The following is a 15,807-nucleotide window of genomic DNA, read 5'->3' on the forward strand; positions in this document are numbered from 1 at the left end:
TCCCAGCGTTCCTCACTGAACACAGAATGGGGTAAGACACGCGTAAGACACCCTAACTGGGCAAGCAGCTCGTGCTCGTGGCTCTTCAGCACATCACAGGACTGAGCATTGATAAGCCAGTCGTTGAAGTCTCAAAGGGGAAAGCTCTGCCTTCACACACTTCGTGACCGTGTGTGAGGCCACAGCCGGCCCAAACGGCAGGACAGGAATGGGACTCTTCGAATGCAATAGGGGTGCAGCGATTCGTTTTAACAACGATTTGAGGATGTCGATACGATTCAAGGACGATAACGGTTCATTTAGAACGATACGATCCGATCCGAAACGATTCAGTTTCTTTTAAGGGAATCAGATATCAATTAATTATGGATATACAGCGAGCGACTCCTTCAGAACAGCTCCGTCTTTACTGAAGTGTGTCCTCACACTGGACCGCGGCGCTGGCCTGATCATTCTCCCTCCTCGGCTTCGGCTCTGCCATCCGCCATGCTAGGGTTAGTTTTCTTTGCGCGTGCGGCAGACGTCCAGTGGTGGAGGAAGGACTGAATCTCAGTACTGAAGTAAAAGTACAAGTAAACAGAAATATATTTACTTTAGTAAAAGCAGAAGTCCTACAACGACAACCCTAATTAAGTAAAACGTAAAAAGTACCTGATTTTAAATGTACTTTAAGTATTAAAAGTAAAAGTACTTGCATAAAAATGTATTCTCTTAATGTCTAATTCTAATAATTAAAAAGAAGAAAACCGTATGAGCGCTGGCGTTTTAATTGAGTTAGTTTTGGGTTAGTGTAATTGTTCTGACCATCTGTTGCCCAGTTCACATTCTGACTTACAGTTCTGCTTATCTGCAAAGTTAAAGGACAACATTCTCATCAGCTTTGGTGTATTTAAACCTTCATATTTATGATATTTTTACCTTTTATAAAGGACATTTTCCCCTAATCTTATTAAATATAGTCTTTGCTTCAGCCTTCCCTTTATATTCTTACATTTGATTAATAAATTAAATTAGAATAAGATACAATAGGGTTGTTACCAATCAACTGCACTAAATAATGCTATGAGATTGTTTTTACTAAAAAGTGAACTAAACCACCAGTAGATGGCGGCAGGTGAATCCTTATGAGAGAGTCACTGAGTCGATTCGTTCAAACGGCTGATTCGTTCATAAATGAGGCAGTCGTTAATAACAGGGCATTGAATCTTTGATTCAGTAACGCGCTGTTGCTGTGCAATACGTTATGGTTCAGATGTGGAAATATTTTCGCTGCTGAAATAGTACAAAAGCAATAAAGCAATCAATAAATTGTAAGTGACTTGATGTTAATTCATTGTTTATGGAACTGTCAAATGAAATCAGTGTCACATTTTCTGTCGTGATGGTATTCAGGAAAACTACACTCGTTGGTCGTGTCATGTGATGTTTTTTTAACTGTTATAAAATATAAAAACTAAACATTTTGAATGTTTAATGCAGTATGTTACTGAGTTTCTTTGTGTGAGCGGGGCTGATTTGTTTCCATTTCTCCTCGAGAGGCGGCGCGAGCCTCAACAGCGCCACCGTCAGTTCATTAATAACGTAGGCTACATTATATATTATTATCCGGGCGAGCCTTAATCTCCAGCCCTGAAACTGATCAGAAAATGTGACGAAACGTTGTAGAAATGTAGTGGAGTAGAAAGTATAATAATTGCTGCAAAATGTAACGAAGTAAAAGTAAAAAGTATGCACTATTTATTCTACTTAAGTAAAGTACAGATACGTGAAAAATGTACTTAAGTAAAGTAACGAAGTATTAGTACTTCATTACATTCCACCACTGCTGACGTCACACACAGGCAGACTGAGTAACGTTTAACGCCTTTATCATTAATAGGGCTGAGAAAAAACATCCAGATAAAGTCTGACGTGATTAAATCAAATGCGTTATTTCCCATTATCGATACAATCGATCGATTACCTTTTAAAGCGATATTAGATCGATATATGTCGTCCGGAAGGCCAACTTGCCGAGCACAGATCGATGTAGTTGGCTCATAGGAATATAAATCGATGCATCGGTGTAGATGGATCGGTACACCCCTAGCCTGTAATGAGGCGATATTTGGATGTGAAAGTAAGCGCTCCTTCAGCTCCACCGCATTAACCCAGCCCCCGGGTTAGACGTGCGCATGGATCCGCTTTACGGTAGTCATCTTGAACGAGCGCGTGGCCATGGCTTTATTCAGCGATCTTTGGTTCCAAAACAAGCTACCGACCTTTTTCAGAATGAGAAAGTAGTGGCTGTACATAACGCTCTGACGCGGTTCCATAGATCCCACTCCTACCGCCGGCTTATTCAGAAGACATCTCTTCATTAACGGCTACACCTGATAGCGCTGACATCCTGACTGGAAATCCTCTCAGATATCATTTCTTTCTAAAAGGAGCATAATAGTGAGGACACGGCCTTTTCTAGTGTTTTTGACAGAAAGGGTCAATCTGAGATCAGCCTGTAATTGACTAATGCTTTAGGATCAAGCTGTGTTTTTTTAATAAGTGGTTTAATTATAGCCAACTTAAAGGTTTTTGGCTCATATCCTGATGTCAAAGATGGGATCTCTGACTTCTGGAAGCATCTCTAGTAGCCTAGCCGGTGTAGGGTCAAGCAGACACGATGTGTGTGTTCTCCTATAGCAGTGAATGAGTGTGTGTGTTCTCCTATAGCAGTGAATGAGTGTGTGTGTGTGTGTTCTCCTATAGCAGTGAATGAGTGTGTGTGTGTGTGTGTGTGTGTGTGTGTGTGTGTGTGTGTGTGTGTGTGTTCTCCTATAGCAGTGAATGAGTGTGTGTGTTCTCCTATAGCAGTGAATGAGTGTGTGTGTGTGTGTTCTCCTATAGCAGTGAATGAGTGTGTGTGTTCTCCTATAGCAGTGAATGAGTGTGTGTGTGTGTGTTCTCCTATAGCAGTGAATGAGTGTGTGTGTTCTCCTATAGCAGTCAATGAGTGTGTGTGTGTTCTCCTATAGCAGTGAATGAGTGTGTGTGTTCTCCTATAGCAGTGAATGAGTGTGTGTGTTCTCCTATAGCAGTGAATGAGTGTGTGTGTTCTCCTATAGCAGTGAATGAGTGTGTGTGTTCTCCTATAGCAGTGAATGAGTGTGTGTGTGTGTGTGTGTGTGTGTGTGTGTGTGTGTGTGTGTGTTCTCCTATAGCAGTGAATGAGTGTGTGTGTTCTCCTATAGCAGTCAATGAGTGTGTGTGTTCTCCTATAGCAGTGAATGAGTGTGTGTGTGTGTGTTCTCCTATAGCAGTCAATGAGTGTGTGTGTTCTCCTATAGCAGTGAATGAGTGTGTGTGTGTGTGTTCTCCTATAGCAGTGAATGAGTGTGTGTGTGTGTGTGTGTGTGTGTGTGTGTGTGTGTTCTCCTATAGCAGTGAATGAGTGTGTGTGTGTGTGTGTTCTCCTATAGCAGTGAATGTGTGTGTGTGTGTGTTCTCCTATAGCAGTGAATGTGTGTATGTGTGTGTGTGTTCTCTTATAGCAGTGAATGAGTGTGTGTGTGTGTGTGTGTGTGTGTGTGTGTGTTCACCTATAGTAGTGAATGAGTGTGTGTGTGTGTTCTCCTATAGCAGTGAATGAGTGTGTGTGTGTGTGTGTGTTTTCCTATAGCAGTGAATGAGTGTGTGTGTGTGTGTGTGTTCTCCTATAGCACTGAATGTGTGTGTGTGTTCTCTTATAGCAGTGAATGAGTGTATGTGTGTGTTCTCCTATACTAGTGAATGAGTGTGTGTGTGTGTGTGTGTGTGTGTGTGTGTGTGTGTTCTCCTATAGCAGTGAATGTGTGTGTGTGTGCTCTCCTATAGCAGTGAATGAGTGTGTGTGTGTGTGTGTGCTCTCCTATAGCAGTGAATGAGTGTGTGTGTGTGTGTGTGTTCTCCTATAGCAGTGAATGAGTGTAATTTCTCCTCAGTGACACTACAGTGCTCTGTCTGAAGTGATACTGTAGTAGACGGCTGCATGGTTATAATTTTATTCCTAATATTATCAATCTTACTAGTAAAGAAGTTCATAAAGTCATCACTGCTGTGCTGTTTACAAACGTCAGAAGCTGAAGCTTTATTTTTTGTTGTGTTAGTTTTCTTCTTAGAGAGTCGAAAAATAAGCTGATCAATAGTTTCGGTTGCAGCATCGAGTTCCTCTCGGCTATCTGTAATGCTGAGCAGATGGAACTGATGAGGAAGATTATGGACAAAGCAATCTTTAGTGGCAGTGGTTATCGTCCTGCCGTATTTGAAGCCTGCCCTAAATAAATTATAATACTTGCATTATTTGAGAAATTCCGCACAAGTTCTCGACGTAGGCGTGACCTGCGAGTAGCTGACCGATGCCTCCTCTGGATTGTGAGTTCGATGTAAAAACGCAGATAAAAGCGAAGCAGATCTAAAAACATTGCTCGCGAATGTCAGTAGTCGGTGGAGAATGCTCATTAACCTCTGCGGTGTCATGACAGCGTCTATCACGTGACAATTCCATCATGGCGCACGTGTAGTACGTCCGACTCCATTCATACTACCCGTATTCATACTAAATAGAACATACTTTTTTAACGGTCGTGAAGTACGTTCTAATTCAAATGATGTACCTTCTCACATAGTACGCGATTTCGGACGCAGCCTATGTGATAATATCTGGGTGAAAGAGTCTCTATGTGCTGGGATTTAGCTGACTCTGGTGACATGAGACAGTGTGTGTGTGTGTGTGTGTGTATCTGACTCTGGTGACGTGAGACAGTGTGTGTGTGTGTGTGTATCTGACTCTGGTGACATGAGACAGTGTGTGTGTGTGTGTGTGTTTGTGTATCTGACTCTGGTGACGTGAGACAGTGTGTGTGTGTTTGTGTATCTGACTCTGGTGACGTGAGACAGTGTGTGTGTGTGTGTGTGTGTGTGTATCTGACTCTGGTGACGTGAGACAGTGTGTGTGTGTGTGTGTGTGTGTGTGTGTGTGTGTGTGTCTGACTCTGGTGACATGAGACAGTGTGTGTGTGCGTGTGTTTGTGTGTATCTGACTCTGGTGACGTGAGACAGCTAGCAGACGGTTGGTTTAGCCAGTTTGTCTGCTTCCTGACCTGGTCCCCAGTGAGTCAAGATTTAGCTCTAAGACCGTGTGCCAAATTACTAGAGAAGAGCAGCTCCAGCCCAGGAGGGATGAATGCCGTCTATCTTCAACAGGTCAGGTCTGCCCAAAAAACTTTTCCAGTTGTCTCTGAACCCTATGTTATTTTGCAGACACCACTTAGACAACCAGCCATTGAGTGATGATAATCTGCTAACTTTCTCATCACTCCTTTTAACAGGGAGTGGACCAGAGCAATAAACTTTAGCTTACATCGTACTTGCGAGTTCACACAACACTTTAAATGTTAATTTTGGTGATCTTCGACTGGCGAAGTCAAACATCATTAGTGCCGACGTGAATAATAATAATAATCTTAGAGAATTGAATATTAGTATTAGCCAGCACTTTTAAATTTGCTTTGATGTCAGGCGCTCTGGCTCCCGGTAATAAGTGCGGATAACGTCCTCTCTGGTTAGGGTTGAGAACCACTGGTTTAAACAACAGGATGTTTTTTTCTCTTCTAAAATTAATATATCTATAATAATATAAGATTTACGTGTAGAAATTATGTGAATATTCCCAAACCCTCCACAGTGCATCGTCTGAATGGAACAACTGCAAAAAAAAAAGTTTTAAATTCACACCTGAACTCAGATATAAACTGAATCAAAAGGCAAAAAAAGTTGTAGAATAATTTACAATTTTTAATATTTTTAGAACATTTGATAAAGATAAAACAAAGAAGGAACAACACACACAATCGTTTCAAAACAAGTGTAATTAAGCAAAATATTTCTATAATTCATTTGAACAGATGTCTATGACAAAATTAAATTTACAGAATAAAGCATCTCTTTACATAAACCTACAAAAGAACCCATATCAGAGAATCACAGACACGATATCATTTCAGCAGTGATGCGGAACAGACTGCAGCTCGTACATGGGGTCCAACTGTGATGTTTAACCACCTAAAAGCTGTAAAAGGTGAAATGAAAGTTCATAAATACAGCTGGTAAAACACCTGAGTGAAGACAGGTGAGTGTATCTGACATCAATGAGCACTGCATCACTGTTTCAGTGTGTGTGTGTGTGTGTGTCCTCAGGTCATCTATAATGATCACAGTCCTGCAGCACTGCGGTAGTGGTGAGACAGCAGTGGAGGGTGAGACAGCAGTGGAGGGTAAGAAAGCTGAGGGTAAGACAGTTATAAAGGGTGAGACAGCTGAAGGTAAGACAGGACTGGAGGGTGAGACAACTGAAGGTAAGACAGGCCTGGAGGGTGTGACAGCTGAAGGTAAGACAGGGCTGGAGGGTGAGACAGCTGTGGAGGATGAGACAGCTGTGGAGTGTGAGAGCTGAGGGTGAGAGCTGTGGAGGATAACACAGTTGTGGAGGGTGAGACAGCTGAAGGTAAGACAGAGCTGAAGGTAAGACAGGACTGAAGGGTGAGACAGCTGTGAAGGATGAGACAGCTGAAGGTAAGACAGGAGTCGAGGGTGAGACAGTTATAAAGGGTGAGACAGCTGAAGGTAAGACAGGACTGAAGAGTGAGACAGCTGTGGAGGATGAGACAGTTGAAGGTGAGACAGGAGTGGAGGGTGAGACAGTTATAAAGGGTGAGACAGCTGAGGGTGAGACAGCTCTACAGAGCTGCGATCTTGCTGGCCTCTCGCACTCCGCTCAGATACGCGCCCGTCACCGTCTGAGGAAAGTGTCTGTTTGTGGCCTGAAGAATAGAAAAACTAATTAGCAATGCAGACAGACAGACAGACAGTCAGTGAGACAGACAGACAGACAGATAGTCATCAGACAGATAGACGGACAGTCGACAGACAGAAAGACAGTCAGTGAGGACAGACAGACAGATAGACAGACAGACAGACAGACAGTCAGATACACAGACAGACAGACAGTCAGTGAGACAGACAGATAGACACACAGACAGACAGACAGACAGTCAGCGAGACAGACAGACAGACACAGACAGATAGACAGACAGACAGACACACACACAGACAGATATACAGACAGACTGATAGACAGACACACAGACAGATAGACAGACATACAGACAGACAGACACAGTCGACAGACATACAGAGAGTCAGACAGACAGTCAGTGAGAAACACAGAAAGACAGACACACAGACAGACACAGACAGACACACAGACAGACAGACAGATAGACAGACATACCGACAGACACACAGACAGACACACAGATAGACAGACACACAGACAGACACACAGACAGATAGACACACATACAGACATGCACACAGACAGACAGACAGATAGACAGACTGTAAGACAGTCAGTCAGACAGTCAGTCAGTGAGACAGACAGACAGTCAGACAGACAGACAGAAAGACAGACAGTGAGACAGACAGTGAGACAGACACACAGACATACACACAGAAGGATAGACACACAAACAGATAGACAGACACACAGACAGACAGGCACACAGACAGACAGATTGACAGACACACAGACAGACATATAGACAGACACACAGACAGACAGACACACAGACACGCAGACACACAGACAGACACAGACAGAAACAGACAGACAGACAGACACACAGACAGACAGACATACATACATACAGACACACAGACACAAAGACAGACAGACACACAGACAGATAGACAGACAGACAGACACACAGAGGCAGATAGACAGACAGACACACAGACAGACAGACACACAGACAGACAGATAGACAGACAAACAGACAGACACACAGACAGACAGGCACACAGACAGATAGACAGACACACAGACAGATAGACAGACAAACAGACAGACAGACAGGCACACAGACAGATAGACAGACACACAGACAGACAGACAGACACAGACAGACAGATAGACAGACACAAAGACAGACACACAGGCAGACAGATAGACAGACATACATACAGACAGACACACAGACACAAAAACAGACAGACACACAGACAGATAGACAGACATACAGACAGACACACACACAGGGAGATAGACACACAGACACACAGACAGACAGACACAGTCGACAGACAGACACACAGACAGAAAGACAGACAGACAGACATACAGAGAGTCAGACAGACAGTCAGTGAGACAGACACACAGACAGACACCCAGACAGATAGACACACAGACAGACAGACATACAGACATACTGACAGACAGACAGACACACAGACAGACAGACACACAGACAGACAGACAGACAGACAGACACACAGACATACAGACAGACAGTCAGACGCACACACAGACAGACAGACAGTTGGACACAGACAGAAAGACAGACAGTTGGACACAGACAGACAGGCAGACAGACATACAGTTTGACACATAGACAGACAGACAGACAGGCATACAGTTGGACACACAGACAGACAGACAGACAGTTGGACACACAGACAGACAGACATACAGTTGGACACAGACAGACAGACAGTCGGACACACAGACAGACAGACGTACAGTTGGACACAGACAGACAGACAGACAGACAGTTGGACACACAGACAGACAGACATACAGTCAGACACACAGACAGACAGACAGACATACAGTCGGACACACAGACAGACAGTCAGACACAGACAGACAGACAGACACACAGTTGGACACACAGACAGACAGACAGAGAGTCGGAGACACACACAGACAGATAGACAGACAGACACACACACACACACACCGACCTCGCCAGCGAAGAACAGCTTTCCTTGCACGTCTTCTGCGATGATGTCATAGGCCTCTCCGCTGCCGCCCGTCTTCACGAAGCTGTAGGACATCTGAGACCACGAGTCTCTGCTCCAGCGCGTCACCAGGTACTTCACCGGATCCGGAACGTCCTAACAAAACATCATAACATTACACCCTGTCACACACACACACACACGTCTGGACCTTAATAAGGAGTCTCACCTGCTCCTGGAAGAGCTCTCTGAGGACGCTCATGCACAGATCCACCACCTGTGAGTCCTGCAGATCCCTGACCAGCGCAAGAGCATCGCCCGTGATCACCGTCATCAGCACACACTCCTCCCCCTGCACACACACACACGCGCACACGCACACACGCACACACACGTCTTTAACCCCTGATCAAGTCATCATCTTTATTCTTCATCCGCGCGCACGCGAGCTGTAGTCCGCGCGAGTGTGTGTGCGAGCTGTAGTCCGCGCGCGTGTGTGTGCGAGCTGTAGTCCGCGCGCGTGTGTGTGCGAGCTGTAGTCCGCGCGCGTGTGTGTGTGCGAGCTGTAGTCCGCGCGCGTGTGTGCGAGCTGTAGTCCGCGCGCGTGTGTGCGAGCTGTAGTCCGCGCGCGTGTGTGTGCGAGCTGTAGTCCGCGCGCGTGTGTGTGTGCGAGCTGTAGTCCGCGCGCGCGTGTGTGTGTGCGAGCTGTAGTCCGCGCGCGCGTGTGAGAGAGCTGTAGTCCGCGCGCGTGTGTGAGAGAGCTGTAGTCCGCGCGCGTGTGTGAGAGAGCTGTAGTCCGCGCGCGTGTGTGAGAGAGCTGTAGTCCGCGCGCGTGTGTGAGAGAGCTGTAGTCCGCGCGCGTGTGAGAGAGCTGTAGTCCGCGCGCGTGTGTGAGAGAGCTGTAGTCCGCGCGCGTGTGTGAGAGAGCTGTAGTCCGCGCGCGTGTGTGAGAGAGCTGTAGTCCGCGCGCGTGTGTAAGAGAGAGGTATAGTCCGCGCGCGTGTGTGTGCGAGCTGTAGTCCGCGCGCGTGTGTGTGAGAGCTGTAGTCCGCGCGCGTGTGTGTGAGAGCTGTAGTCCGCGCTCGTGTGTGTGAGAGCTGTAGTCCGCGCGCGTGTGTGTGAGAGCTGTAGTCCGCGCGCGTGTGTGTGAGAGCTGTAGTCCGCGCGCGCGTGTGTGTGTGTGAGCTCTGAGTGTGTGTGAGTGAGTGTGTGTGTGTGTGTTGTACCTGCGGACGCATGTCGTAGAACACACTGAACAGGCCTCGCTTCTCCGGACAGGGCGGGACGTGGCCGAAATAATCCGCTCCCTGGATCTTACTGTCCCAGAAGCGAGTGGGGAACCGCAGGGCGACCTAAACACAGGAGAGAGTGAGCGTCCCGGACGAGACATCGCCACACACACACACACACACACACACACACACACACACAGACACACACACCTTCTCGATGACTCCGGCCCCCAGGCTGTGGACTACAGCACACACACACACACACATCTTCTCGATGACTCCGGCCTCCAGGCTGTGGATGGCTTTGAGCTTCCTCTCGGGCAGTGGAGGGCACACACACACACACACACACACACACACACACACACACACACACACACACACACCACACCTTCTCGATGACTCCGGCCCCCAGGCTGTGGATGGCTTTGAGCTTCCTCTCGGGCAGTGGAGGGCACCCACACACACACGCACACACACACACGCACACACCCTCTCACACACCCTCTCACACACACACACACACACACACACACACACACACACACACACACACACACACACACCTTCTCGATGACTCCGGCCCCCAGGCTGTGGATGGCTTTGAGCTTCCTCTCGGGCAGTGGAGGGCACCCACACACACACGCACACACACACACGCACACACCCTCTCACACACACACACACACACACACACACACACACACACACCTTCTCGATGACTCCGGCCTCCAGGCTGTGGATGGCTTTGAGCTTCCTCTCGGGCAGTGGAGGGCACACACACACACACACACACACACACACCTTCTCGATGACTCCGGCCCCCAGGCTGTGGATGGCTTTGAGCTTCCTCTCGGGCAGTGGAGGGCTGAAGGAGATAAAGCTCTTCTGCAGCAGCGCCAGCGGAACCGTCACCAGCACCTGAAGAGCAGACACCACACTCAGGTCAGAGGTCAGAGGTCGAGACGAAGGGTTAGGTTCAGTGTCTGTGACCTTCTGACCTTCTGTGCCGTCCAGTGCGACCCACAGGTGGACGTGACCTTCACTACATCTCCAGAATAATCCACATGCTGGACCTGCACACACACACACACACACACACACACACACACACACACACACACACACACACACACACACTGTGAGCAGCTGGAGCCACACCGAAGGTGTGTGTGTGCGCGTGCGTGCATGTGTGTGTGTGTGTGTGTGTGTGTGTGTGTGTGTGTTTGAGAGAGAGTGTGTGTGTGTGTGTGTGTGTGTGTGTGAGAGAGAGTGTGTTTGCATGTGAGAGAGTGTGTGTCTGCGAGTTTGAGTGTGTGTGTGTGTGTGTGTGAGAGAGAGAGAGAGAGAGTGTGTGTGTGTGTGTGTGTGTGTGTGTGTGTGTGTGTGTGTGTGTGTTTGAGAGAGAGAGTGTGTGTGTGTGTGTGTGTGTGTGTGTGTGTGTGTGTGTGTGTGTGTGTGTGTGTGTGTGTGTGTGTGTGTGTGCTGAAGTACCGCAGTGTTGAGCCGGATGTCGAGTCCCTGAGCCAGATTGTTCAGGACAGACGAGTATCCGTCAGTGAGGAGTGTGTGATCGCCGGAGAACTGAGCGAAACACTCGTTATGATCCCAGGAGCGCGCCGACACCTGCCATACACACACACACACACTGATTAACTACAGCTCGAGTCACACACACACACACACACACACACACACACACACACACACACACACACACACACACACACACACACACACAAACACTCTGACACTTACTCACACTCACTCTCACACACACACACACACACACACCTGGTCCAGTGTGCTCCCGCAGGCGTACTCCAGGTTGCTGAGATGGAAGTGCAGCACTTTCTCCTCCAGCTCCGTGAACTGGAGTCCGGACTCCTGCAGGAACGCCTTATACACTTCCTCAATCTTCTCTGCTCATCCGGCACAACAACAACAACAAACAAACAAACAAACGGACACACATCAGTTTCACACACACACTCTCAGGGCTCCACATTAAGCGTGTTCCTGTGCTTCTCCTTCAGTCAATCGCTCATTCACTTGTCCGAATAAAAAAAGTTAGGTGTGCGCGTGTGTGTGTGTGTGTGTGTGTGTGTTGTAAATATATTTGATTCTGAAGTAATATTCTCACCAGTGTTTAATCAGCTTTGACATATTTTAAATCTGCATATTTGTGATATATTAACTTTTATAAAGGGCATTTTCCCCTAATCTGATTAAATATAAGCTGTGCTTCAGGTTTCATATTATATTCTTAAATTTGATCTATACATTAAAATAAGACGCTATAGGACTTTTACCAATCAAATTAAATCATTTACAGTGAAACATTACAGCTGCATTAAACAATGTTATGAGATTTGTATTTTTGAATAAACAAAATAAATGTTGAAAAGTATATGAAACTACCCCACCAGTAGGGGGCAGCAGGTGAGTCGATTCATTCAAACGATTCATTCAAACGATTGATTCATTGAAGAATGCGGAGTCGTTCCTATGCAGTCGGTTCAGTCGGTAGAACACATGACTATGGGAGATCGCGCTCGAGCGGCATCTGCTGGAGACTCCTTTATTCACACCTGACATATAAAGGCCGTCGTATGGGCCATCCCCTTTGCTCTTCGGCTCTTCACCGAGCTGCTAGAACGCCATCACGCCCATTTTTCCTCTCTCTGGTCCCCCATTAACCCCTAGACCAGGCAGAGGGGCAGACGCTCTCAGCACTGATCGCTGTGCTCTGGTCCCCCATTAACCCCTAGCCCAGGCAGAGGGACAGACGCTCTCAGCACTGATCGCTGTGCTCTGGTCCCCCATTAACCCCTAGCCCAGGCAGAGGGACAGACACTCTCAGCACTGATCGCTGTGCTCTGGTCCCCCATTAACCCCTAGCCCAGGCAGAGGGGCAGATGCTCTCAGCACTGATCGCTGTGCTCTGGTCCCCCATTAACCCCTAGCCCAGGCAGAGGGACAGACACTCTCAGCACTGATCGCTGTGCTGAGGTCCCCCATTAACCCCTAGCCCAGGCAGAAGGACAGACGCTCTCAGCACTGATCGCTGTGCTCTGGTCCCCCATTAACCCCTAGCCCAGGCAGAGGGGCAGACGCTCTCAGCACTGATCGCTGTGCTCTGGTCCCCCATTAACCCCTAGCCCAGGCAGAGGGACAGACGCTCTCAGCACTGATCGCTGTGCTGTGGTCCCCCATTAACCCCTAGCCCAGGCAGAGGGGCAGACGCTCTCAGCACTGATCGCTGTGCTCTGGTCCCCCATTAACCCCTAGCCCCGGAAGAGGGACAGACGCTCTCAGCACTGATCGCTGTGCTCTGGTCCCCCATTAACCCCTAGCCCAGGCAGAGGGACAGACGCTCTCAGCACTGATCGCTGTGCTGTGGTCCCCCATTAACCCCTAGCCCAGGCAGAGGGACAGACGCTCTCAGCACTGATCGCTGTGCTCTGGTCCCACATTAACCCCTAGCCCAGGCAGAGGGACAGACGCTCTCAGCACTGATCGCTGTGCTCTGGTCCCCCATTAACCCCTAGCCCAGGCAGAGGGACAGACGCTCTCAGCACTGATCGCTGTGCTCTGGTCCCCCATTAACCCCTAGCCCAGGCAGAGGGACAGACGCTCTCAGCACTGATCGCTGTGCTCTGGTCCCCCATTAACCCCTAGCCCAGGCAGAGGGACAGACGCTCTCAGCACTGATCGCTGTGCTCTGGTCCCCCATTAACCCCTAGCCCAGGCAGAGGGACAGACGCTCTCAGCACTGATCGCTGTGCTCTGGTCCCCCATTAACCCCTAGCCCAGGCAGAGGGGCAGACGCTCTCAGCACTGATCGCTGTGCTCTGGTCCCCCATTAACCCCTAGCCCAGGCAGAGGGACAGACGCTCTCAGCACTGATCGCTGTGCTCTGGTCCCCCATTAACCCCTAGCCCAGGCAGAGGGACAGACGCTCTCAGCACTGATCGCTGTGGTCTGGTCCCCCATTAACCCCTAGCCCAGGCAGAGGGACAGACGCTCTCAGCACTGATCGCTGTGCTCTGGTCCCCCATTAACCCCTAGCCCAGGCAGAGGGACAGACGCTCTCAGCACTGATCGCTGTGCTCTGGTCCCCCATTAACCCCTAGCCCAGGCAGAGGGACAGACGCTCTCAGCACTGATCGCTGTGCTCTGGTCCCCCATTAACCCCTAGCCCCGGCAGAGGGACAGACGCTCTCAGCACTGATCGCTGTGCTCTGGTCCCCCATTAACCCCTAGCCCAGGCAGAGGGGCAGACGCTCTCAGCACTGATCGCTGTGCTCTGGTCCCCCATTAACCCCTAGCCCCGGAAGAGGGACAGACGCTCTCAGCACTGATCGCTGTGCTCTGGTCTCCCATTAACCCCTAGCCCAGGCAGAGGGGCAGACACTCTCAGCACTGATCGCTGTGCTGTGGTCCCCGATTAACCCCTAGCCCAGGCAGAGGGGCAGACACTCTCAGCACTGATCGCTGTGCTGTGGTCCCCCATTAACCCCTAGCCCAGGCAGAGGGGCAGACGCTCTCAGCACTGATCGCTGTGCTCTGGTCCCCCATTAACCCCTAGCCTAGGCAGAGGGGCAGACGCTCTCAGCACTGATCGCTGTGCTCTGGTCCCCAATTAACCCCTAGCCCAGGCAGAGGGACAGACGCTCTCAGCACTGATCGCTGTGCTCTGGTCCCCCATTAACCCCTAGCCCAGGCAGAGGGACAGACGCTCTCAGCACAGATCGCTGTGCTCTGGTCCCCCATTAACCCCTAGCCCAGGCAGAGGGGCAGACACTCTCAGCACTGATCGCTGTGCTCTGGTCCCCCATTAACCCCTAGCCCAGGCAGAGGGACAGACGCTCTCAGCACTGATCGCTGTGCTCTGGTCCCCCATTAACCCCTAGCCCAGGCAGAGGGACAGACGCTCAGCACTGATCGCTGTGCTGTGGTCCCCATTAACCCCTAGCCCAGGCAGAGGGGCAGACACTCTCAGCACTGATCCCTGTGCTGTGGTCCCCCATTAACCCCTAGCCCCGGAAGAGGGACAGACGCTCTCAGCACTGATCGCTGTGCTCTGGTCTCCCATTAACCCCTAGCCCAGGCAGAGGGACAGACGCTCTCAGCACTGATCGCTGTGCTGTGGTCCCCCATTAACCCCTAGCCCAGGCAGAGGGACAGACGCTCTCAGCACTGATCGCTGTGCTCTGGTCCCCCATTAACCCCTAGCCCAGGCAGAGGGACAGACGCTCTCAGCACTGATCGCTGTGCTCTGGTCCCCCATTAACCCCTAGCCCAGGCAGAGGGACAGACGCTCTCAGCACTGATCGCTGTGCTCTGGTCCCCCATTAACCCCTAGCCCAGGCAGAGGGACAGACGCTCTCAGCACTGATCGCTGTGCTCTGGTCCCCCATTAACCCCTAGCCCAGGCAGAGGGACAGACGCTCTCAGCACTGATCGCTGTGCTCTGGTCCCCCATTAACCCCTAGCCCCGGCAGAGGGACAGACGCTCTCAGCACTGATCGCTGTGCTCTGGTCCCCCATTAACCCCTAGCCCAGGCAGAGGGGCAGACGCTCTCAGCACTGATCGCTGTGCTCTGGTCCCCCATTAACCCCTAGCCCCGGAAGAGGGACAGACGCTCTCAGCACTGATCGCTGTGCTCTGGTCTCCCATTAACCCCTAGCCCAGGCAGAGGGGCAGACACTCTCAGCACTGATCGCTGTGCTGTGGTCCCCGATTAACCCCTAGCCCAGG

The 15,807-nt window shown here is 49.7% G+C and overlaps 1 protein-coding gene across 2 annotated transcripts in view; it reads right to left on the reverse strand.

The window, feature by feature from the left end:
* Positions 1-5,793: 5,793 nt before the first annotated feature.
* The window catches only part of LOC137047619 (lysine-specific histone demethylase 2), a 29,784-nt gene continuing 19,770 nt past the window's right edge, over positions 5,794-15,807 (reverse strand). For both annotated transcript variants that reach the window (XM_067425410.1, XM_067425409.1), the window contains 8 exons: positions 11,838-11,965; positions 11,538-11,669; positions 11,045-11,119; positions 10,848-10,964; positions 10,038-10,163; positions 9,041-9,163; positions 8,815-8,967; positions 5,794-6,833 (listed from right to left, as the gene is read on the reverse strand). In XM_067425410.1, the coding sequence (XP_067281511.1) occupies positions 6,750-6,833; positions 8,815-8,967; positions 9,041-9,163; positions 10,038-10,163; positions 10,848-10,964; positions 11,045-11,119; positions 11,538-11,669; positions 11,838-11,965 (938 nt within the window). In that variant the 3' untranslated portion in view covers positions 5,794-6,749. The remainder of the gene's footprint in view (positions 6,834-8,814; positions 8,968-9,040; positions 9,164-10,037; positions 10,164-10,847; positions 10,965-11,044; positions 11,120-11,537; positions 11,670-11,837; positions 11,966-15,807) is intronic.

This window comes from Pseudorasbora parva, chromosome 19 (assembly GCF_024679245.1).
Source record: "Pseudorasbora parva isolate DD20220531a chromosome 19, ASM2467924v1, whole genome shotgun sequence".
Lineage (NCBI taxonomy): Eukaryota > Metazoa > Chordata > Actinopteri > Cypriniformes > Gobionidae > Pseudorasbora > Pseudorasbora parva.